This window comes from Macrobrachium rosenbergii, chromosome 19 (assembly GCF_040412425.1).
Source record: "Macrobrachium rosenbergii isolate ZJJX-2024 chromosome 19, ASM4041242v1, whole genome shotgun sequence".
NCBI classification, from domain to species: Eukaryota; Metazoa; Arthropoda; class Malacostraca; order Decapoda; family Palaemonidae; genus Macrobrachium; species Macrobrachium rosenbergii.
In genome coordinates this window covers 6583628-6609130 of record NC_089759.1, presented here as the reverse complement: position 1 = coordinate 6609130, position 25503 = coordinate 6583628, and the positions used below count along the sequence as shown (strand labels likewise).

General features: G+C 41.0%; 1 protein-coding gene across 3 annotated transcripts in view; it reads right to left on the bottom strand.

Annotated features, from left to right (window-relative positions):
- Wdr37 (WD repeat domain 37) overlaps window positions 1-25503 on the bottom strand; it is a 40864-nt gene that overhangs the window by 2673 nt on the left and 12688 nt on the right. For all 3 annotated transcript variants that reach the window (XM_067120963.1, XM_067120965.1, XM_067120964.1), the window contains 4 exons: window positions 15174-15365; window positions 13244-13416; window positions 11607-11871; window positions 9960-10098 (listed from right to left, as the gene is read on the bottom strand). In XM_067120963.1, coding sequence (XP_066977064.1) covers window positions 9960-10098; window positions 11607-11871; window positions 13244-13416; window positions 15174-15365 — 769 coding nt within the window. The remainder of the gene's footprint in view (window positions 1-9959; window positions 10099-11606; window positions 11872-13243; window positions 13417-15173; window positions 15366-25503) is intronic.

Here is a 25503-nt window from a genome sequence, read left to right as displayed (position 1 = left end):
TAATCACAATAGTAGAGTACTGAAGTCAAACCTTGGTTATTCTACACATGGGATTAATAAGCAAGTAGCGAGTATGAGGATGTGATGAAGCACCCACCATCAACACACAATATAAAGGGATAAATCCAAGAAGGTTATGATGCTGCGGATGAATCTGAAGGTACATGTTCCCTCCCCACTGGTTACACATGATCTACCGAGGCATTCATCCCCAGCAAGAATACATTAAAATGCAGTATGTTTAAAGCTCAAAGATGAGGGAAGGCATGCACTCCCTGTGCTTTCACCTTCAATGGAGATAATCAATGTGACACATCAGAGTAAGTTCTCAAGCTCATTTGACAGGGCCATAGATTGTATTATTCAAAATTTGTTTTGTCCCATGGCCTATGTGGAGAAAGTATTGAAGAAGGAGAATGGAAGCCTGAGTTTGTAGTAAACAAAGCTTTGACCACCCTGATGGGACAAAGAGGGTCCTTGCAGGAGAGGGGACAGTAGGTAAGGCAGAGATAAAAAAAAAAAAAAATAACTTCAATCAAGAGCAAGGAAAAAATTGCAGTTAGGCAACACAATCCCGCCCAAAGATTCTGATAAATGATTAGCTCTTTGAGTGGGTCACAACTGCAGATAATACCTGAAGCTCAAGGACAAGCTTCGCAGATTCAGAGATAATTCAAGGAGAGGTTCATAGAGGGGCATACCAAGTTCCTCAATGCCAAGCACAAATCCCAGCAAAGTGGCTTCACAGAAGCCCTTGGAACAGACTAACCAAAATGCTTAATCAAGTCTGGGATGCCTATTCAGCAATCACATCCAAACTGCAATAAATGTAAACTCAAGAAAAGAGCAGCTATGTATCCTTCAAACGCACACAATTTCTGCATAAGGAGAAATGTAAAAAGTCTGCTATTACTGGAACAGTCAAGCCAGAAGTGTTGTGTGTAAGACACTTCTGGCTTGACACCGACAAACTTGGCCCACTTTCCATTAAAAAGACTCACTGCTGGAGTGAAACTTCCAAAAAGCTTCTCTTTGCATATTTGCTGGAAAACCTTCATTCATGAAAATTTAATAGCTCCAGCAAATCATGGAATTTGTGAAGTGCATCCATTTTAGAAGTTTCTCCCAGGGTGGAAGAGCCCTGGGCTTTTTGATGACTATATCTAGAAGACTGGTAAGCCATTGCTAGGATCAAAGTGGAGCAGAGGAAATCACCTCATTGTTTGAGTTTGAAGTTTTACTAAGACTCGCCTGATCAGGCAGAATGGGAAAAAGGCACCAAATTTGTCTGATGACTGCATTACAATGTCCATCTCCCTGGTAACTGGACCTAGCAGAGCAGAGCAATAAACCAGCGCTTTAGTGTTCATGGATATTGTGAACAGATTGATGAGTGGAATCCCTAAGATTACCAAACCCAAGCAAAGGTCAATGTTTGTCGACTAATTTCAGAAATCACTGAAGCAATAACTTCCTGTTTTCTGCAAACTCTGAATCCTCATCCTTTGCCAAACAGTATGGCAGATTCTTTTGTGGATGTGACGATAGGAGCAGTAACCCACCAGATACACCTATTCCAGTTCTGGGTCTCCATATGTTGCCTGCACCTTAGGAGAGACACTCAGTATGTACAGTTAAGGCTTCATGGCAAACTTTTATCAAGTGTTGGAGCCTTGGTCTTTGGAAGTACTATTACAACCAGGGGTCGATGTTTAAGACAGTATCACTACCTTGTGGACTATTCCAGCCTTGATATCCACTCATGCCTATGACCTTTACCCCCATCCTGTGGAAGTCATCATCACTGCCTAGGGAGGACCAAGGTCTCAAGAGTTCACGACTGGGAACTTTCTTGTCAATGTATCAACAGAGGATTTAATACTCCAAGATCTTAGTATCCCACTGACTGGCGCATTTCATCCAACAGGTATTTGTTAATGTTTCAGGGAATGTGGATGGCCAAGGAGGGAGTAAAATGTAGATCAGGGCTCTTCCAACTGCCATGCTTTGAGCAAACACTAGGAGGTTACAACCTTCATGAGTGCAGATGCATGGAGTAATTATTAAATAATTGCTACATTCTACATTGTGACATTACATCTTCCTCTCCCAAAGGTGTAGTTTTCTGGATTCTGTCAGACAAACTATATATCTAATTTCCTCTCTGAGTGCTCAACTACTCACAATACTCCAAGAAAATACTTGGGGACTTGGTTCTTTGTCCTCAAGAGCTCCACTAGATTCAAACAGGCCTTTGGAAAAGCAAGGACTCTAAAATGGCCTACTTCCTGCCTAAATCAGGATTTTGGTTCACTAGGATCAAGAGGTTTTCTAAGAACAAGTGAGGTTTTTACATGTAACAAATTTCTCAATCAAATATTGAAGTGCCTCCCTTCTTTTCCCTTATCATTACTTTATCCAATCTAATCTACAAGAGTTAAGTAGTTCCTACCAGTTGATAGTTCACAATTGCATATGTGCAGAGAGTCACTCATAGCTTTCCCACTTCTTCCATCTTTAAGACTTCAGAATGGGCATTTCTATGGAAACTGTGACTACAATTTCAGCTCAGTATGAATAAACAATCTATATGAAGATAATCAGTTTTTTTATAAAAATGAAGTTTTCATAATAAAACTAAATTGTAATAATTACCTGAACACCTGAATTAGCCCTGGTCACTGACCAGGAACTACATCCCCATAGCTTTTACCCACTAAGTGGGTAATAAACTGTCACGTTGGGAACGCTCTACAGGAAAATCTTGTCAAATGAGTTACCTGAAGTACCGTTAGCAACACTGCTGCAAGTCCCAGCCAGTGAGGCCGAGATCCCCAATTCGTTATCCACTATTCAAATTGAAGTGGGGAGGAGGGTGGGAATCATTCAGGTGTTCAGGTAATTATTACAATATTAGTTTTATTATAAAAACTTCATATTGCAATACACTCCCTGAACACCTGAATTAGCCTGATTAACAAAATTTAGTGGAGGTGGGATCAATCTAATTCAGCCCGACCTGCCACCAGGGAAAGCAGGTAACTCATTATTCGCCTACTCTGTATAAATGAATGTATCCTCACCTGGTTATCCCACCCGGCAGGTGAGAATGTCTAAAGAGAGTAAAATGTCAGTCTCATGTCTAGGTACTGTCTGAGTAGAGCTAACTCTCATGTGGTATTCAAACCTCCTCATGGAAAAGAGTATCAAAATAAAAACCAACCTACCATGTGGCTAATCACAGCCTCCCATGATTAGTGGAGAACGATGAACCTCACATGTGGCTAATCAAAGCACTCTCACTTATGGAGGGTCTGAGTTGAGCTACCTCTCATGTGGTATTCAACCCTCCTCATGGATAGAGTAGCAAAATAAAAACCAACCTACCATGTGGCTAATCACAGCCTCCCATGATTAGTGGAGAACAATGAACCTCCCATGTGGCTAATCAAAGCACTCTCATTTATGGAGGGTCTGAGTCCAGCTATTATTTCTCATGTGGTATTCAAACCTCCTCATGGATTAGTAGCACTTGGCAAAAAAAATAGTAAAACCAACCTACCATGTGGCTAATCACTGCCTCCCATGATTGGTGGAGTCATGAACCTCCCATGTGGCTAATCAAAGCACTCTCATGTATGGAGGGGCAAAATAAAAATGAACCTACCATGTGGCTAATCAAAGCACTCTCATGTATGGAGGGGTACAATGAACCTCCCATGTGGCTAATCAAAGCACTCTCATGTATGGAACGAAGAACCTCCCATGTGGCTATTATAGCCTCTCATGTATGGAGGAGAAGTTGAGTGTGCAGGATCTTGAGTTCTTCGCCGTCCGTTGCCGCCGATGTCTGCGCAGAAGAGGTTGAAGAAACCAAACCTGTCCACTGGATCTGCCTATCTTCACAGTACTAAAGTCAAACTTAATATTCTCACTATGAACCCCGACTAACAGAGAATCCAAAATTCCTCTGACTATATTCAATACCTTTAGTTTCTCCCACCCTTAACATTACTACGAAATTATAAGATCAAGTTGGTCATCGCAAAGGGAACAAGCGAGAAATTCTTCTTCGAAGAAAACTGAACGTCTTTAGGTAGAAGTCGTGAAAAACGACACCGACTTCCAAGTGGCCGCTGCTAAGAACCTCCGCACTAAGAGAGTACCCCCTTAGCTCAATGAACGCACCCACGATAGAAGGGTTAGCTGCAACACACGGACTAAGAGAATAACATTCATGTAAAAAGGAGAGGATGCATCTCCCAAGTGACTATTCAGAGCCTACCCATTAAGGAGGGAATGAGGCAGTGTGCCAAGCCGATGACCCTCCGCCATGCAGGTTGCGGCAAAGGCCGACGAGCACAGAAGTATCCCAGTGCCGACGAAACAACCTAGGCTAGCCTATGAGAGCACCTCTTTGGACTCTCGTAGGGAAACTATCAAAGACTAGGATACTTAAGATACTCTGAACTTAAGTTCATGTGATTATACTATCACTGTTGCTTAAGATTCTAAAGCCTAAAAGGAATTTTTCTATCTGGTTAACCTAATAATCATCGCACCACGTGAATACTACCTTAGCTAAATGAGCGCACCTAGATAATAGACTTCGCCGTTAAACGTGGACTAAATGAATAACCTTCAGAAGTCTTCGCACTAAGAGAATACCACCTCAGCTAACTGAACGCACCTAGACAGGGAGAATTCGCCACTATACACAGTGGGGCAAATTGATGTCTCTTAAGTGAAGGAAGAAAACAAAGACAGACTCGCAAGCAACTACCTCCAGAATAGAAGACTCTGAACCATTCCTTAGAAAAGAGATGAAGTGGACATACTACAAATACTGTAAAAAAAAACTGTTAAATGCTAAATATAAGGTCAAATTAAACCATAAAGCTCGCACCACACGAGAATCGTGAAGTGTGCCCGCAACTGTGTTTGTGTAGTGAGCGCTTATGAACCAGAAACCAGGAACCATTTCTCCAAAAGTAACTAATCGCTTCCTTCGACAGCGGACGGGAAGGATTCTGCGGAGAGACAAGAAGTGTACGCGGAAGCGGACGGAGTTTATCAACCTTTGATAATTATTCGCATCGTACATAAAGATATCCCCGCTGATGCCGGAACCGAACACTTGCAGATAAAGAACCTTAAACGAACGAAGCAGAGTTTAAGACTCTGTCTTCGCCACGACTTCCAGAAGAAGAGAAATACTTATCATTTCCCACCTAGGAAACTGGCCTAGGAAACTTCCCGAAGCTCGCCCATTGTTTTATCTGCAGCTAAAGCCGAAAGAAAGAAATAAAACACCTAACCAATTATCTTAACATTAAAACTTCCGACAAATCTCACGAGGGAGCCTGAGGGAACGTAACAAGTCAAAGAAGATCTTACTGCTAGAAATTTCAGGAAAATAGAAAAATGTACTGCAAAGTGCTGAGCGGTAGCCAGCAATAGCCGAAAATGGAAGAATCTTGACTTTCCGAAGGAATAAGAGAAAACCCACTATTTCAGTTATGGCAGGCCTAAAGATGGAATGACCTTCCTTACGACACAGACTTCCCCATGTCAAGTTGACCTGGTAAAGCTACGGGTTGACTTCTGAAGCTGAAGGAAACACTGTCTAGACATAACTTTAGAGTGTCTTGGACTGTCAGCTGTTCGCTCGGCAGTCGCCCGCAACTAGGTTCATCACACAAGAGTTTGGATGATAATGGTGAAAATGCGGTTGTCTAAAAGATCTTCCGCATGAGGAGGAATATCGGAACTTCCGTAAGAAGCATTAGGAAATCCAGAACCGAGGGTGTTAGAGCCAGTAAGGAGCTAGAGTCACAGACGTCTTGACACTACCGCAATTCCTGATTACCTGATGAATGAGACCGAATGGCAGAAAGTATACACCTCCAAGTTCTAATGATCTTGTTCCCTCAAGTTCTCAGATACGACACGGCAGTTACGATGTGCAAAGCAGACCCACTATTGTGTTGCGCACTTGGACTGAGAAACACCTGAGGGCTTCCTTTATAGCCCTGAGGTTCCTGAAGGTTATGACTCCTCTCGATCCCGATCCCTCCAGAGGCCCGAAGCCTGGGTTCCTCCAAGGTTGCTCCTCAACCTTGATATGAGGCATCTGAGTACAGATGAACGTCGGGAAGAGGGGAGACTATAGACCTTCCGGATGTCAGATGCGACTATCACAGACGATCTGATCAGATCGTTTCAGACTATCACAGACGATCTGACAAGCGAGAATCATTCCAGATTATACCTGTATTCTCGATGTGGAAGTCCCAGACATTCTCCCTAAAAGGCTTCTTCAAGTGGGTACCAGCTGTTCCTTGTAAACAGGAACCCTCTATTCTACATTTTGTACTTTCAACGATGCATATTTGCCGAAACTGGAGACATGAGTTAGAAGCAACAAGTTCGTTATACTGGCCACATCCCTGAACCCGGAGCAGCCACACTAATCATAGCTTGCTGTGACGCTACTGCTGACGATGGCTACACGAAATAGACCATGGAGGAGATATCCTCCTCCCTAAAACTGTTACAGAGCGCAAAAGGCTCCCACAACAGAATCCTCTCCAAATGTCCGGATAGTGAGGCAGAAGCTTCAAAAGAAGCCCCTCCTCTTCTGCCAAAGAACGTTGTATAGTCAAGCGACATGTTAACCTGGTATGCCAGCCTTACTGACACCGAAGTGAAGAGGTGTCAGGCAGTACCAGACCGGAGGAAGAAATCATCTTGTTTGAGCAACAACCTGGACACATCCACAGGTTCTGTCGCATATAGCTGCAAAAGGTGTCCTCCAAGAACATCGTTGAGACCAAACAATTGACAAAGGTAGTGAAGAGCTCCTCCGAACCTTGGATTAAGGATACCTTGTTAAAACCCCCTCCTGAGGATGAAGTCTACCATCCGCTTATTCTCATTGGCTGAAGGAGAACCAATATCTTTGATGATTGACCGGATCCTCTTCTTCAAATGAACAATCCTTGTCGGACTGGTTCGACCAAGAGGGAGGATTGTCGGACTGGTCTTCGACAAAGCCGAACAGGAACAGAGGCAGGCCGATCCCCAGCAAGCGCCGAACTCGAAAACCTGGAACTGCTACACCTGGGTGCGTGAGAAGGACACCTGACGTATCAGTCGCGAACATACTGGAGGCACCAAAGTCTAGGTTGAGCAAACCCCGCACCACCCAACAGGGATGATGCAACACCTGGGCAGACCATGCCCACTCCTGAGAGAGAAGAGGCCGCAACACCCGAACCACTCAAATCCGGATGTATCAAAACCGCATGAGAGTGGGAATCCGGAACTGAAGACCCGGAACCAACATGGATGCCTAAATGGAGGGACAGAGAAAACCTGCCAGAAAGTTGAGAAAGAAGAAGCCGGAGGAGGGAAGAAGGAAGAAGCCACACTCAAAGTAACCACCGGAGCGCCCAACGCCGACGTTGGACAGATGGAGAAGGTCCCAACCGGACCTAAACTCAAAGGAGTATTGAAGGGGAAGTTACGAGGTACCGAACCGAAGGTAACAGAAGAAGGTAGTTACCAACTATCCTGGAGAATGGAAAGGCTGCGGAAACTATTGGTGCTGATACACTGAACGCTGGCGCAGGTGAATTGCCGACTGCCGTAGCATCCGCAAGAATCGCGGAGGATACATTACAGTTAGGAACCCATAAAGAATGAAATAAGGAGTTGCTGACGCCTCTGCAAACAACTGAGAAGCAACTAGACCGGATGCCTGAGAAACCACCGGATTTGCAAAAGGTGATAAGACGACGGATCCGTAAAAAGTACCCCTTCCCTTAACCCCGAACAGAGAGGGGGGGGGGGGCGCTGAGCTCTGAAATACAGGGTTGAAGCAAGAAAGCCTTGCTCTGATGAGTTAAAAGCCAAGAAAACAGGATGCGCAACAAAGACCCTGAGAGCCCCCAAGAGCGGACCTGAAAAAAGAATATTGAGAAGGGCAATGGAAGAAGGCTTAGAAGAAAAAAGGGGGAAAAACGGGAAATTTCCGTAACGGCCGAAGAGGCCATAGATTTCAAAGAAAAAGACTGGTTCTGTTCCCCCTGCTCCTGATAATCTTGATAGACATTATCAAATCAGAAAATTCGAAGAAAATAGCCTGGTCCTGTTAAGCCCCTGATAATCTTGATAGACATTATCAAATCAGAAAATTGTTTAAGACATGATCATGAATATTTGAAAAATCACCAAGAATTACCACCATCGCAAGACGAACAAAATTTTAAACACCCAAAGGAAAAGGAACCTTCAAAGGAGGAATATTCAAGGAAAACAAAAATTCAGAACAGATACATCAGAAACCAAATCTGAACGACCCTCCACGGATCTGGAAACCTTTGTTGCACAAAGCACGAAGCAGGAAATAAAACCGACGATTGATCTAAATGAGAGACCTAAACCCAAAGAAGACCACGCTCAACTACTTTTCCTGAATACTTCCTAATTAGAATCCCTACCCTTCTGAGTGATTCCTAATTCTAAATCCACCTTAGAACTTACGCTTTTAGAGGGAAGGGGGAAATCTGCTGCCAACACTGCCTGCTCCGTGCCGGGGGGGGCCGGCAGATCCTACCTTCGAGGTTTGCGGTTCTCCATGACCCCCAGCACCCGTTAGGGCTGGTTCTAGAACAGGCAGGGGGGCTGAAAAAGAACGATTAGTATCTACAACACTATTACTACTACCCTTATCTCTAGTTTCCGTTAATTTAGTCATAAAGCTAGAAAAATAGACTAGACATGCTCAGCTAGTAACTTGTCCTCTAACTTTTTGAATAATTCTTCCATCTGATCTGCCGACCAAGACTCGCCGCCTATCTGACTGATACTACACTGTATCTTCCTACATAAAAACACAAACAGAATGTCGATCGTGTTTGAGGGTACTCATCCTACGCTTGCAGGACGTGTAGGGACGATGAGCGTCAGCATCTCCAATTGTAGAAGGCTCTGTTGTCGAAGATGTAAATGAAGTTGAAGTATTGGCGCTAGCAGACGGTAACGTCTTCTTGTTTGACTTATCCAATCGAATCCAAAGTACTGATCCCAAAGTCAAAATCGGGAGAGAAGTTCCAAATCCCATCAATAAAGTATCCATCCAGGAGAAAATGTATTGAAAACAGTCCAAATTGTGATCTGATGTCCAAAATCTTGAATGGGGGTCGGGCTAAATGACCAAAAGTTCGCCTGATGTGGGACACACCCACACAGCATGGCGAACAAAAAGCAATTGGAGATCTTGGCCTCACTTGGCCGGGACTTGCAGCAGTGTTGCCAACGGTACTTCAGGTAACTCATTTGACAAGATTTTTCTGTAAGCGTTGGTAACGCTGACAGTTTATTACCCACTTAGTGGGTAAAAGCTATGGGGATGTAGTTCGGGCTGGTCAGTGACCAGGGTTAATTCAGGTGTTCAGGGAGTGTATTGCAATAATTTTCTCACAACAATCCCTCAAATGCACAAAAATTGGAAATGGAGAGAAAATAAAATTGATAAATGCTTATGTGATTAAATAACAATGAATTAAATCAATAAATCATAAACTAATAACCATTTTAACAGGATATCAATGCTTTGTTACCAACAAGGCAGAAATGAAAAGTGGGGCTCTTACCTACTAGGAACCTAGTGACGTGTGATTATCACAGTGCTGCTGATCAGCAGAAATGTTTAAAAATCAGGGTGGGGCATCTGGCAAATATGCTGACCACAAACTTGGGCTAAATTATAACTCATGGGTTTACTGTGAAGCAAAACTAATTAATACCTGCTAAGTCACTTTCTGCACGGCACCAGAGAATACGAATTTGGTATGTATGGTACAGCAAAATTATATCACTGAGGGAAATGATACATAACATTTGTATATAACACAAAATGAACATTATCCCAAGACTTATTCTTTAAAACTTACTCTGTGTGACCTTGGAAGACTGAAACAGAATGGATTGGCTCCCTGAAATCCCAAAGCCGGAAGGTAGTATCCTTACTTGCTGTGACAACCAATCGCTGCGTTGGATGCGAACAACAGTGTGTTAACTCCTGGTCATGCCCTGCATAGATATGATAGAAAGATAAAACAAAACTGAACAGTTACGGGAATAAAGCTAAGTTTTAAATACCATAATCATTTACTATCAACACCCACACACACTGAAAATGCTAAGGCATCTCAGAAAATCTAAACTACAAATTACTATAATTATTGGGTAGTTTAACCAGCCTACCGAGTCACAGCTGAAGGATACAGTCTCAAGAATATAACATAGCATTAAGAAACTTCAAAAATTTACTAATTGGATAAATATACTTTGTAATTTGCTTTCAAAACCTGACATGGACTGTTGATTAGTTAGGACCTTCACATAAAACATGTTTGGTGGTTAGTGATAACTTGCATTGTCTGCATAGAAGGCCTGGGCCAAGTGGACTACTGTATTCATAAAATATCAAAAGGTCAATATCACTTTACAATCCAATAATGGGTTTGATCCATCCTCATTTATTACTACTGGATTCATTTCTCCATGTAGTTTGCAAATTATGAGACACCTAATATTTGCAGCTTTACCTGCTTTATCGACATCATAATTTTCCTAATTGTCAACATGAACACTGAGCCAACAAATTCTAAGATTTCTACTAGCATCATTTAACTAGTGGGATTAGAGCTTTTTGTTCCAAGTAAAAATCTAGACAAAAATTCTTAAGGGATACTATAGGCTCTAATCACTAAAAATTACAACTAAGGTGGTATAATTTTAGTAACCTCAAGTGCTAATCATATTTTTAACAATTCTACTGAGAAAACAACAGCAATGCTAAGTAAACAAAACTGATTTGTTTTATTTGACAACAAGCCAGCATATCCCACACCTGATAGACATTTGGAGTCATCTTCAACATGAAAAAGGGGAACCTTTGTATCTAATATTTTTTGGGAGTTCTCTAAGTAATTCACAAGGACATGAACAATGTTTGGCCTTTGTGGACAGTCCAAGGAGGAGGGAACTCTACTGCTGAAGATAAATAATTGAATTTTCATTGCGCTTCACATAAGAACCAGGTCTCATAACAAAAGACATTACACCTTCACCTCATCAAAATTGGTAATGGTATATTCAGGAACATATTAAATAGCCCTGTGCATAATTTCTGTCCTTCCTTTGACTTCCCTTATCTACTCCTGATAATACTATTCCTTTAAATAGCAACAACAGACGATGAACAAAGTTAAGCACTGATGCTTCTTCATAGTTGACAAAAGTATCAGGAAGTCATAAGAAATTTCAGGAAAATTCATGGGGAATCCCAAAAATATCAAGAATATACAAACATCCACTGCTAATACTATTCCTTTAAATAGCAACAATAGATGATGAACAATGAGAAGCACTAATGTTTCTCCCACAATTGATAAAAGTATCAGGAAGTCATAAGAAATTTCAGGAAGATTCATGGGGAATCTGAAAAATATCAAGAATATCCATTGGGAATTCAAGTAGCAAGCAAATCTATTCATCAACTTCAGACAAAAACAATCTATAATATCTAAACTTACCAACCAGTTGTGAGAGCAATTCTCCTGTATGGGCATCATATAGATTAGCTGTTCTGTCCCAGGCTGCAGTGATGGCTTGGTCTCCACCAGGTAGCCAATCAGCTGCTATGACCACACTGGTATGACCAGTCAGCTCTCTAAGAGGGGTTCTGAGTGAGGCTACCCCTCCTCCATCACTGAGACGTCCTCCTCCTCCAATACCACCACCATCGTCTTCATCTTCCCGGTCACTACCATCGACCTCATCCTCAGAAGAATGGACTCTCTGATTGGGTAAAACAGAAATCTATGTACTGTATTGTCCAGTCGCTCAGTGCACATGCAACTTACTGTTACGGCATACATAATAAAGAATTCTATCCAGAAAAAGATAGCTATCAAAACTCACCTTACTTTCACCAATACAGTGTTTTTATATTTCAATTATTTACAGCACATAACCCATGGCTTTACAAGAAATTTTATGCTTGAAAGAGGTTAGCACCCATTTAAATTCAAACTATTTTACTGGTAGGGAGTCAACTTCATGCATGCTGTATACAAGTGTAATAGGAAAGTGAATACACCCAATAATGAGCTCTCAGTTAATGGCAGCAGTTGCAATAGCTACCATTCATTGAGAATAATTAACTTAATATTATGACTTGGCTTCAGTTGCCTGAAAACAGATGTCTGAAAACATATAATTAACCCTTCAAGCGATTCCATTATCTTTTTAAGATGCTTTGAAGAATTTCTCTATATCAATTTTATTTAAATTGTTCTCTCTCCACTGCTTTTATAAATTGCCAAATTGTTTGGCAATTCTCTGAAAGTAGTCAACTAAACTACTGGAAGATCTAAAGGATACAGTGCTTCCTCTATTGGTACCAAACTAAATGTGTTAATCACTTTTTCTGTTGGAACAAAAGCCACAGCTAAGAGCAAGTGAATACTGAATGTGGTGAATTGCTAATGTATCTGATTTTCCTTTTAAAACAAAGGTGCAAACTTTCCTGAAGAAGCTATGCCCTAAATGAATAAATCAACTACTATATAATAATAAAAAATGAATTCTGTTTGGATGTTTTCAGTACATCTGGTTCAAAGTCATAAAAGAATTTATAATTACATTTATCATTTTTCTTGACCCTGGCCGACATCTGGAACCTATGATCCATTCCCAAACGCAGTAGGTACACATGTTAGATTCCTTTTGGAAAATTCTGTCTATGTCATTTTGTGTCAAACAACATGCTTAGCATAAGTTACAGCGGACAAGGTGCTCTCTTAGTGTTCTAAAGAATTCTAACAAAAGAAAGACACTAAATTCTTGGATTAAGACAGTGCTCACACCTAAGCCATAAACATGCCGTAAACTCGGCTAAATGGTACAAAACACCTAAAGAGAACTGATAATCTCGGTATACAAGCATCCACTAAAATATTTAATCAAACTCAGACCACTTACTTTTCTAAATAGCGATATATCTAGATGTACAAGAATGAAGAATGTTTCATAAAAAGACACGCAAAGTTTCTCATAAAAACAAGAGCGCACTTCATTATTAAAAAACAATCATTAACAATAGTACAATAGTAACTTGAAACCGATTTTTGTTGCCAAAGGCAATGATCACTTGACATCAGAAACCTACCAGTTGATCTGGTGTAATGGCTGCCTGCCAAATGTGAGCTGAGTGATCACCACTGGCTGAAAGAATCAGATCCTGTGATGGATGAAACTTGACAGAATTAACTGAACCGCTATGACCTGTGTACTGGAGCAAATTACGCCCTCCATCTATACCCCAAATGCAAGCTGTCTGATCTGAAAGGAAAGAAAGTATAAGCAGATAAATTACACTCTTACTAAAAAAGGAGTAATATTACAGTACACTGCAAATGTCATCTACCAGTGCTTTACTTACACCAACAGCGGTGGTTATCTCAATGTAACACAATGGCTTGAAAATTCTAATGTCTAATAAAAATTGTGGCAACCATTTACAAATAATTCAACTCAAGGACAAGTCAAGAAAATATTATCTAACTTAGAACATGAGAGATGAAAGATACCCTTGATGAGAACCAACGAGTTATATGCGCATAACAACAGAGATCATAACAGAATATTAATATCCTAACGTAAAAAAAATGTACACTGGATCCATAACACATGAATTTCATACTTCAATAATATTCAGAGGAAAGATACTTTCCTATCTTGACAATGAAGAAATCAAAATTCAAGAAGCTGAGATTACACATGATTTTACTTGTAATAAAGAATAATACAGGCTTCATGATGAGTGGATCACATAACTCCAAGGCTATTTCTCTTGAATTATAGTCAATAACATTTCCAATTTCATTTGCACAAAACCTTTATCAATCAATAAGAATCTGTGAAATTTCATTGATTACCAATTACAGAGAAAAAATTACATGACATATTATACTAGATAAAACAGGTAACAAATAAGGAACTTTACCTTTAGAAATAGCTCGCCTATAAATAGAAAAAAAAAAAAAAGCACTTTCCAATCAGTATATCCCAATTCTTTGAAACTAAGGAAATACTGTACCGTACAGACAATAAAATCTGACCACTAGCCTATAAGGGGAATATTAAATCATCTCTATATATTATAAATTATTATATGACTGAACAAAAAGGTAATTTTCAAAGTTCTCAAATACGTATATAGTTATCAGCTGGTGGTGTACAGTATTACTACACAAGGAAACCTCAGTGTTGAACTTGTGGAACTTCTTATTGTCCAGGGCACCTATGAGCAGAGCCTCAAGCCTTTAGCCTTGCTATGGGGAAAAGACAAGTAAGCTATTCCTGAGATCCTCATGGATAATCCCTCTAAAGCTGTGTTATGATGTCATATCTGCACATTCAATTACAATATGGTTTAGAACATACAACAAAGTTACACAAAATGAGCAGTCAAAAAGCTGGAAAAATGATAAGGAAAAATGAAAATATTTTAAGTTCTGAACAGAGAAGATCCAAATAATCCTAAACAGGATGCAATTTTCCCAGAGATAGATAAAAAAAAGTAGGAGAGCCAACCAGAACAGCTGCATGAAGAGCCAAAAAGTCTCTAAAATACAACGTATCTGGCTTGGATAATATACCAGCTACTCTGGAATAGGGATGGAAGGCACAAAATACAATCAGGCTTGGACTTACACTGATGGATTGTTATGTGGAGCAATGCAGAAATTCATTTCTATACACATCAGAATTTAATGGTTATGCAAGCAGCTGAAGTGTGATTTAGATTACGTAAACAAATCTATAACTGGGAAGCCAAGGTATGAATCTCCTTTAGTTTGTAACATTAATGATAGCCTATTGAAGAAGGGTTGTGAAGGAAGTACAAAGATCTGCAAAAGAATGATCTACCTACAAGAGGAGTGATACATAAAATGAAAACTGCCAAGCATAAGACCAAATACCTCAGAAAAAGTGGACATATAAGAAGTATCAGAATATATAACTAAAAAATGTATGACTATAGCATATTTATAAATTTCACCTTGTTCAAATAAATATACAAGTGATAAACTTACCAGCAGAAGCTGTTGCAATGACAGGAGTGCCTCCTCTTGAAACTGCGACATCCCAAACACCATCACGGTGGCCCACATACTCTCTCACCATACGACAAGACACACTATCATTTTTAAAGCTTGAGACAATCTTGGATGTCTGGACGCGAAGTTTGTTTGCTGCTTTTACCTTCTGTGAACTTGGTCCACTCACTGCCAAAAGAGATCAAGTGGTGCTCATGTAGCTAACAACTATGATGTCAAAAGGATACGTCTTTGCATTAAAATTTCAAATAACAAAAATTATGTTTTGAACTAATCAAATGTCTTTGTGCACAAATAAACTGCTTTATCCTAGTTATCTCAGCAGCTATTAAAGATGAGTGAATATAAAGAGAAACAAACCTAGTTATGCTGTGATCTTGAAAAGTCAAAATAAATCATGATACAATGTTTATCTACAGCCTAGATTCAACTCATAAAGTTTTCATAAAACACAATATAGAAATCCTTTATTGTACTAATGCATATTGCTCAACATGCAGCAGTTGGCTGAAAAATGAAGTTTTCATAATAAAACTAATATTGTAATACTTACCTGAACACCTGAATTAGCCCTGGTCACTGACCAGCCCGAACTACATCCCCATAGCTTTTACCCACTAAGTGGGTAATAAACTGTCAGCGTTACCAACGCTTGCAGGAAAATCTTGTCAAATGAGTTACCTGAAGTACTGTTGGCAACACTGCTGCAAGTCCCGGCCGAGTGAGGCCGAGATCCCCAATTGCGTTATGCACTATTCAAATTGAAGTGGGGAGGAGGGTGGGAATCATTCAGGTGTTCAGGTAAGTATTACAATATTAGTTTTATTATGAAAACTTCATATTGCAATACACTCCCTGAACACCTGAATTAGCCCGATTAACAAAATTTAGTGGAAGTGGGATCAATCTAATTCAGCCCGACCTGCCATCAGGGAAAGCAGGTAACTCATTATTTGCCTACTCTGTATAAATGAATGTATCCTCACCTGGTTATCCCACTCGGCAGGTGAGAATGTCTGTAGAGAGAGTACCCCCGACGTCAGTCTCATGTCTAGGTACTGTCTGAGTCAAGCTACCTCTCATGTGGTATTCAAACCTCCTCATGGATAGAGAGTATCAAAATAAAAACCAACCTACCATGTGGCTAATCACAGCCTCCCATGATTAGTGGAGAACGATGAACCTCACATGTGGCTAATCAAAGCACTCTCACTTATGGAGGGTCTGAGTCGAGCTACCTCTCATGTGGTATTCAACCCTCCTCATGGATAGAGAGTAGCAAAATAAAAACCAACCTACCATGTGGCTAATCACAGCCTCCCATGATTAGTGGAGAACAATGAACCTCCCATGTGGCTAATCAAAGCACTCTCATTTATAGAGGGTCTGAGTCGAGCTACCTCTCATGTGGTATTCAAACCTCCTCATGGATAGAGAGTAGCAAAAAAATAAAAACCAACCTACCATGTGGCTAATCACAGCCTCCCATGATTAGTGGAGAACGATGAACCTCCCATGTGGCTAATCAAAGCACTCTCATGTATGGAGGGGTACGATGAACCTCCCATGTGACTAATCAAAGCACTCTCATGTATGGAGGGGTACGATGAACCTCCCATGTGGCTAATCAAAGCACTCTCATGTATGGAGGGGTACGAAGAACCTCCCTTGTGGCTATTGCAGCCTCTCATGTATGGAGGAGAAGTTGAGTGTGCAGGATCTTCGAGTTCTTCACCGTCCGTTGCCGCCGATGTCTGCGCAGAAGAGGTTGAAGAAACCAAACCTGTCCACTGGATCTGCCTATCTTCACAGTACTAAAGTCAAACTTAATATTCTCACTATGAACCCTGACTAACAGAGAATCCAAAATTCCAAATTTCCTGAATACATTCATTACCTATAGTTCCCCCCACCCTTAACATTACTACGTAATTATAAGATCGAGTTGGTCGTCGCAAAGGGAACAAGCGAGAAATTCTTCTTCGAAGAAACTGAACGTCTTTAGGTAGAAGTCGTGAAAAACGACACCGACTTCCAAGTGGCCGCCGCTAAGAACCTCCGCACTAAGAGAGTACCCCCTTAGCTAAATGAACGCACCCACGATAGAAGGGTTAGCGGCTACACACGGACTAAGAGAATAACTTTCATGTAAAAAGGAGAACGATGCATCTCCCAAGTGACTATTCAGAGCCTACCCATTAAGGAGGGAATGAGGCAGTGTGCCGAGCCGATGACCCTCCGCCCTGCAGGTTGCGGCAAAGGCCGACGAGAGCAGAAGTATCCCAGCGCCGACGAAACAACCTAGGCTAGCCTATGAGAGCACCTCTTTGGACTCTCGTAGGGAAACCATCAAAGACTAGGATACTTAAGATACTCTGAACTTAAGTTCATGTGATTATACTATCACTGTTGCTTAAGATTCTAAAGCCTAAAAAGGATTTTTTTTTTTTTCTTCTGGTTAACCTAATAATCACCGCACTAAGTGAATACTACCTTAGCTAAATGAGCGCACCCTAGATAATAGACTTCGCCGTTAAATGTGGACTAAGTGAATAACCTTCAGAGTCTTCACACGAAGAGAATACCACCTCAGCTAACTAAACGCACCCTAGACAGAAGAATTCGCCACTATATGCAGTGGGGCGAACTGAACGTCTCTTAAGTGAAGGAAGAAAACAAAGACAGACCCGCAAGCAACTACCTCCAGAATAGAAGACTCTGAACCATTCCTTAGAAAAGAAGATGAAGTGGACATACTCCGAATAGTGTGCGGTAAGGTATAAACCTCGCACCACACGAGAATCGTGAAGTGTGCCCGCAACTGTGTTCGTGTAGTGAGCGCTTATGAACCAGGAACCAGGAATCATTTCTCCGAAAGTAACTAATCGCTTCCTTCGACCGCAGACGGGAAGGATTCTGCGGAGAGACAAGAAGTGTACACGGAAGCGGACGGAGTTTATCAACCTTTGATAATTATTCGCATCGGACACAAAGATATCCCCGCTGATGCCGGAACCAAACACTTGCAGATAAAGAACCTTAAAAGAACGAAGCAGAGTTTAAGCCTCGGCCACAACTTCCAGAAGAAGAGAAATACTTATCATTTCCCACCTAGGAAACTGGCCTAAGAAAACTTCCCGAAGCTCGTCCATTGTTTTATCTGCAGCTAAAGCCGAAAGAAAGAAATAAAACACCTAACCAATTATCTTAACATTAGAACTTCCGACAAATCTCACGAGGGAGCCTGAGGGAACGTAACAAGTCAAAGAAGATCTTACTGCTAGAAATTTCAGGAAAATAGAAAATGTGCTGCAAAGTGCTGAGCGGTAGCCAGCAATAGCCAAAAACAGAAGTATCTTGACTTTCCGAAGGAATAAAAGAAAACCAGCTATTTCAGTTATGGCAGGCATAAGATGGAATGACCTTCCTTACGACACAGACTTCCCCGTGTCAAGTTGACCTGGTAAAGCTACGGGTTGACTTCTGAAGCTGAAGGAAACACTGTCTAGACATAACTTTAGAGTGTCTGGACTGTCGGCTGTTCGCTCGGCAGTCGCCCGCAACTAGGTTCATCACACAAGAGTTTGGATGATAATGGTGAAAATGCGGTTGTCTAAAAGATCTTCCACATGAGAAGGAATATCGGAACTTCCGTAAGGAGCATTAGGAATTCCGGAACCGAGGGTGTTAGAGCCAGCAAGGAGCTAGAGTCACAGACGTCTTGACACTACCGCAATTCCTGATTACCTGATGAATGAGACCGAATGGCGGAAAGTATACACCTCTAAGTTCTAATGATCTTGTTCCCCCTGAGTTCTCAGATACGACACGGCAGTTACGATGTCGCAAAGCAGACCCACTATTGTGTTGCGCACTAGGACTGAGAAACACCTGAGGGCTTCCTTTATAGCCCTGAGGCTCCTGAAGGTTATGACTCCTCTCGATCCCGATCCCTCCAGAGGCCCGAAGCCTGGGTTCCCCCAAGGTTGCTCCCCAACCTTGATGTGAGGCATCTGAGTACAGATGAACGTCGGGAAGAGGGGAGACTATAGACCTTCCGGATGTCAGATGCGCTTATTCTGACTATCACAGACGATCTGACAAGCGAGAATCGTTCCAGATTATACCTGTATTCTCGATGTGGAAGTCCCAGCGATTCCTGATACATACCTGAAGAGAAAGCATGGAGACACAAGACCCTGGAATTAGAGAGAGAGAGAGAGAGAGAGAGAGAGAGAGAGAGAGAGAGAGAGAGAGAGAGAGAGAGAGAGAGAGAGAGAGGGGGACATTCTCCCTAAAAGGCTTCTTCAAGTGGGTACCGGCTGTTCCTTGTTAAACAGGAACCCTCTATTTCTACATTTTGTACTTTCAACGATGCATATTTGCCGAAACTGGAGACATGAGTTAGAAGCAACAAGTTCGTTTTACTGGCCACATCCCTTGAACCCGGAGCAGCCACACTAAACATAGCTTGCTGTGACGCTACTGCTGACGACGGCTACATGAAATAGACCATGGAGGAGATATCCTCCTCCCTAAAAGACTGTTGCAGAGCGCAAAAGGCGCCCACAACTGAACCCTCTCCGAATGTCCGGATAGTGAGGCGGAAGGGAGAAATCATCTTGTTTGAGCAACTACCGGTTCTGTCGCATATAGCGACTCGAACATTGTTGCTTCGGTAGTGTACGCTCCTCCGGAACCTTGGATTGAGGATACGTGAGAATGAAGTCTACCATCCGCTTATACTCATTCTCATTGGCTGAAGGAGAACTGATATCCGGTACCGGATCCTCTACTTCAAATGAACAATCCTTGTCCGACTGGTTCGACTGAGCCGGAGGATTGTCGGACTGGTCCGACCGAGCCAGAACAGGAAAGAGGCAGGCCGATCCCTAGCAAACGCCAAACTCGAAAACCCGGAACTGCTACACCTGGGTGCGTGAGAAGGACAACTGACGTATCAATTGCGAACATACTGGAGGCACCAAAGTCTAGGTTGAGCAAACCCCGCACCACCCAACAGGGATGACGCAACACCTGGGCAGACCATGCCCACTCCTGAGAGAGAAGAGGCCGCAACACCCGAACCACTCAAATCCGGATGTATCAAAACCGCAAGAGAGTGGGAATCCGGAACTGAAGACCCGGAACCAACATGGATGCCTAGACGGAGGGACAGAGAAACCTGCCGGAAAGTTGAGAAAGAAGAAGCCGAAGGAGGGAAGAAGGAAGAAACCACATTCGGAGTAACTACCGGAGCGCCCAACGCCGACGTTGGACAGATGGAGAAAGGTCCCAACCGGACCGAAACTCAAAGGAGTATTGAAGGGGAAGTTAAGAGGTACCGAACCGAAGGTAACAGAAGAAGGTAGTTACCAACTATCCTGGAGAATGGAAAGGCTGCGAAACTATCGGTGCTGATACACTGAACGCTGGCGCAGGCGAATCGCCGACGCCGTAGCATCCACAAGAATCGCAGAGGATGCATTACAATTAGGAAACTATTGGTGCTGATACACTGAACGCTGGCGCAGGCGAATCGCAGACTGCCGTAGCATCTGCAAGAATCGCGGAGGATACATTACAGTTAGGAACCCATAAAGAATGAAATAAGGAGTTGCTGACGCCTCCGCAAACAACTGAGAAGCAACTAGACCGGATGCCTGAGAAACCACCGGATTTGCAAAAGGTGATAAGACGACGGATCCGTAAAAAGTACCCCTTCCCTTAACCCCGAACAGAGAGGGGGGGGGGCCGCTGAGCTCTAAAATACAGGGTTGAAGCAAGAAAGCCTTGCTCTGCCGAGTTAAAAACCAAGAAAACAGGATGCGCAACAAAGACCCCTAGAGCACCCCAAAGAGCGGACCGAAAAGAATATTGAGAAGGGCAATGGAAGAAGGCTTAGAAGAAAAAGGGGGAAAACAGGAAAATTTCCGTAACGGCCGAAGAGGCTATAGATTTCAAAGAAAATAAACTGGTTCTGTTCCCCCCGCCCCTGACAATCTTGATAGACATTATCAAATCAGAAAATTCTTTAAGACATGATCATGAATATTGGAAAAACTCGATCGCCAGAATTACCACCATCGCAAGACAAACGAAATTCTAAAACCCCCAAAGGAAAAGGAACCTTCGAAGGAGGAGTATTCAAGGAAAAACAAAAATTCAGAACCAGATACATCAGAAACCAAATCTGAACGAACCTCCACGGATCTGGAAACCTTTGCTGCACAGAGCACGAAGCAGGAAATAAAACCGACGATTGATCTGAATGAGAGACCTAAACCCAAAGAAGACCACGCTCAACTACTTTCCTGAATACTTCCTAATTAGAATTCCTACCCTTCTGAGTGATTCCTAATTCTAAATCCACCTTAGAACTTACGCTTTTAGAGGGAAGGGGGAAATCTGCTACCAACACTGCCTGCTCCGCGCCGGAGGGGCCGGTAGATCCTTCCTTTGAGGTTTGCGGTTCTCCATGACCCCCGGCACCCGTTAGGGCTGGTTCTGGAACAGGCAGGGGGGCTGAAAAAGAACGATTAGTATCTACAACACTATTACTACTATCCTTATCTCTAGTTTCCGTTAATTTAGTCATAAAGCTAGAAAAATAGACTAGACATACTCAGCTAGTAACTTGTCCTCTTAACTTTTTGAATAATTCTTCCATCTGATCTACCGACCAAGCCTCGCCGCCTATCTGACTGATACTACACTGTGTCTTCCTACATAAAAACACAAACAGAATGTCGATTGTGTTTGAGGGTACTCATCCTACGCTTGCAGGACGTGTAGGGACGATGAGCGTCAGCATCTCCAACAGTAGAAGGCTCTGTCGTCGAAGATGTAAACGAAGTTGAAGTATCGGCGCTAGCAGGCGGCAACGTCTTCTTGTTTGACTTATCCAATCGAATCCAAAGTACCGATCCCAAAGTCAAAATTGGGAGAGAAGTTCCAAATCCCATCAATAAAGTATCCATCCAGGAGAAAAAGCGTTGAAAACACTCCAAATCGTGATCTGATGTCCAAAATCTTGAATGGGGGTCGGGCTAAATGACCAAAAGTTCGCCTGATGTGGGACACACCCACACAGCATGGCGAACAAAAAGTAATTGGATATCTCGGCCTCACTCGGCCGGGACTTGCAGCAGTGTTGCCAACGGTACTTCAGGTAACTCATTTGACAAGATTTTCCTGTAAGCGTTGGTAACGCTGACAGTTTATTACCCACTTAGTGGGTAAAAGCTATGGGGATGTAGTTCGGGCTGGTCAGTGACCAGGGCTAATTCAGGTGTTCAGGGAGTGTATTGCAATATGGAGTTATTTATGTAGTGAATAATATGCATTAGTAAAATAACAGATCTGCATTTATACCACTAGCTGTTTTTCAAATACTGTATTTTAAATGCATCCTGGTATTTTCAAATTCATACCTTACCAATTTGAAAATACCAGATACCAGGATACATTTAAAACACAAAATTTGAAAACAAAACCTGTGACATAAATAAAAATCTATTAGGTATTTTACTAATGCATATTGTCCACTGTATAAATAACTCCATTTCCCGGCCAGCTGTTGCATAGTGAGCAATATTCATAAGAAGAATAAAGGCTTTCTATACTGTGTGATCACATCTACAACACTGCATACTTTACTGATATCCCTGATACACTAAAGCATTTTATAAATAAATTTCTGTGTCCTAAATATTAACATGATATTACAAAGGTATTGCTATGTACAGTACTGCAACTGTTTAAGAAAATATTGAGGAATACACTGCTGATGTATCCAACCACAATATTTTCAAAATAAAAGTACAGACTTAAATAAGAAACAACAAAACAGCTTTCAATATTGCCATTAAACAATGGACCAGAGCTTGAATGACAATAATGCCACACAAACAAACAATTTAACCTTATGAACAAAGGACATTATTCTCCCCAAAAAATCTTGACAGACGTTTCTGTACATGTAATTAAAGATATACCCTGTAGAGTATTAGCAACAATACAGCTTGCAGATATCCAAACTGACCAAAAAGTTCAGTTGGAAATATGAGTAACTTTCCAGAATTGAGAGCATTCCAATAAAGTGACCAAACATGGTGCAAAAGATGGGAGAAAAGAGAGCAAGTTGAGTCAGCAAACTCTTCAAAGGACTAAGAAGACAGGAAAATACTCCCATACAGGTACCTTTTTTTTTTAGAACTTTTACCATAAATATAATGACAGATTTCATCAATGTTAAAGGGGCTAAAGTCTTTAACACAGTAGAAATAAGGTCAATAATAAGGTCAATACTAGAAATGACTGATTACAAAATCTGGTACAGAACTTTCCATTTAACTTCACTAAGCTAACTTCACATCTAGGATGCTGATTATTTTCTATTAACCTAAATATAAAAACTTTTTCAAATCACTTCTGTCTTCCTCAAAACCCTTTCAATGCAGAATTCTCCTTCAGTTTACACATTAGCCCAAAAGAAGGTCATTAACATAAAATTACACAAGAAGATGGATAAAAGCAGACCTATCTCCTCCTTTATGAAGTACAATAGTTGCAAAACAGACTTCCCCCCCCAATACTACAGAGCAGTACAATAATGCAAATCTTCAAACAACTAAACTCTATTATATAGGGGCAGGAATCATTACTCAACTGTTAGATACTCTATACACTATTATAACATTATTTCAGTACTAGTTAATCCCTAATTTGATCTTCCTCTTACAAAGCAAATGATCCATAAAGAATGATAAACTTAAAGGATGGCTTCCTTCTCAATCAAAACAAAGTAATTTCAAGGGTACTACCAATAGCAATATTATTCTTATATTGTACTACTGTATATCAAAACAAGCTACCTGTATACAAATAAAAAGTAAACCACTACAACAAGGATCCTAATTCAAGCAGACTCTACGTTATAAAAACAAATTCTGAGACTCCAACCCTGACAAATACGATCAGTAGCCCAAGGTAGAAAGCCGCACTCATGGAGAACATCCAGCTGCAAAACGGGTGAGCTGCCTTCACGTGAGCAGCAGCAATGCATGATAAATTAATTTGTTTTCAGTATAAAGCAAACAATAGCACCTCTAACAAAATGAAGCAACGTATTTAACAGTATAAAAGGAAATGATGTTGTATGAGCATTATCTACATTTTCATTACTAATTTTCTTGATCTAAATTTCCTCACAGGCTCTCATATGAGCAAGAGTCTGTGCTGGCATAAGGCCACCTTAATCTAACAACAAGCTTAAATATAGTAGATGGTTTTCATCCATGTCTCTTTGAATGCTTTTCCATACAAAAAGTTCTTAAACTAACAAAAATTTAACAATAAAATCTAAGAAAAGGATTAATGTTCATATCATGATAAAGGATGAATTTTATTTTCTTTAAAATAAAAAAAACCTTCAACTTAATCCAAATAATGTATAACAAAGCTAAATACTCCTGCAAATTCTTAAAACCCATCTTTCAGCATTCTATTAGATTTACTTCTTTCATCATTCTACGAGATTCACTTCTTAATATCAATAGCACTATTTAAAACATATTTGAAGTCTGAATGTGAAATGTGAATTCCAAACCTAAATGCTTTATTAAAATTTAGCATATGTACTTAAATCTAAATTACATGACATAATTGATAAAATCTTTCTAAAACAGCTTTCATTAATATGAAAAATGTATTGCGGTTATTACTTCAAGAACTTCCCAAGTGTGGATGCAAACTCCAGTTAAATGGTATTTACTTTATGTGTCATCCAAGTGGTCCAGACATTTCACGAAATATAATAAATGGTAATAAAATGGAAAAATTACTTTCTATGGTTTCTAAGAAGTTACTTAAATGGGAAAATTGGTTTTAATCGTCAAAGTCATCATCATCATTTACAATTTAACTTCAAAATTTTCCCTTTACAGGATTAGACATGATATGAGTTCTCTCAACTGTCTTCTGTCTTGAGTACTTTCAGCCTTAATTCCTATTAAGTAAAGGTTTTCCCTTATTCCCATGATTTTCTCAGACTTTCTACTGGTTTTTATCCTAATATTTCATTTTCTATAACTTTTCTAACTGCTCCTCACCTCTTCTCACTATATCCCAACCATGTAAGTCTTTGAGATCACAATTTACTTTCTAGCCACTGGACACATTTTGCAGCTTCCTCATTTGTAATAGGAAAGAGTCCTCTTCTGCTTACCTTTTCAAAAACTTTCAAAGGTCTAGAAATGCATTCTACTTGTAAATGTCTTAGAAAGGCACCCAGAATGGCATTCAT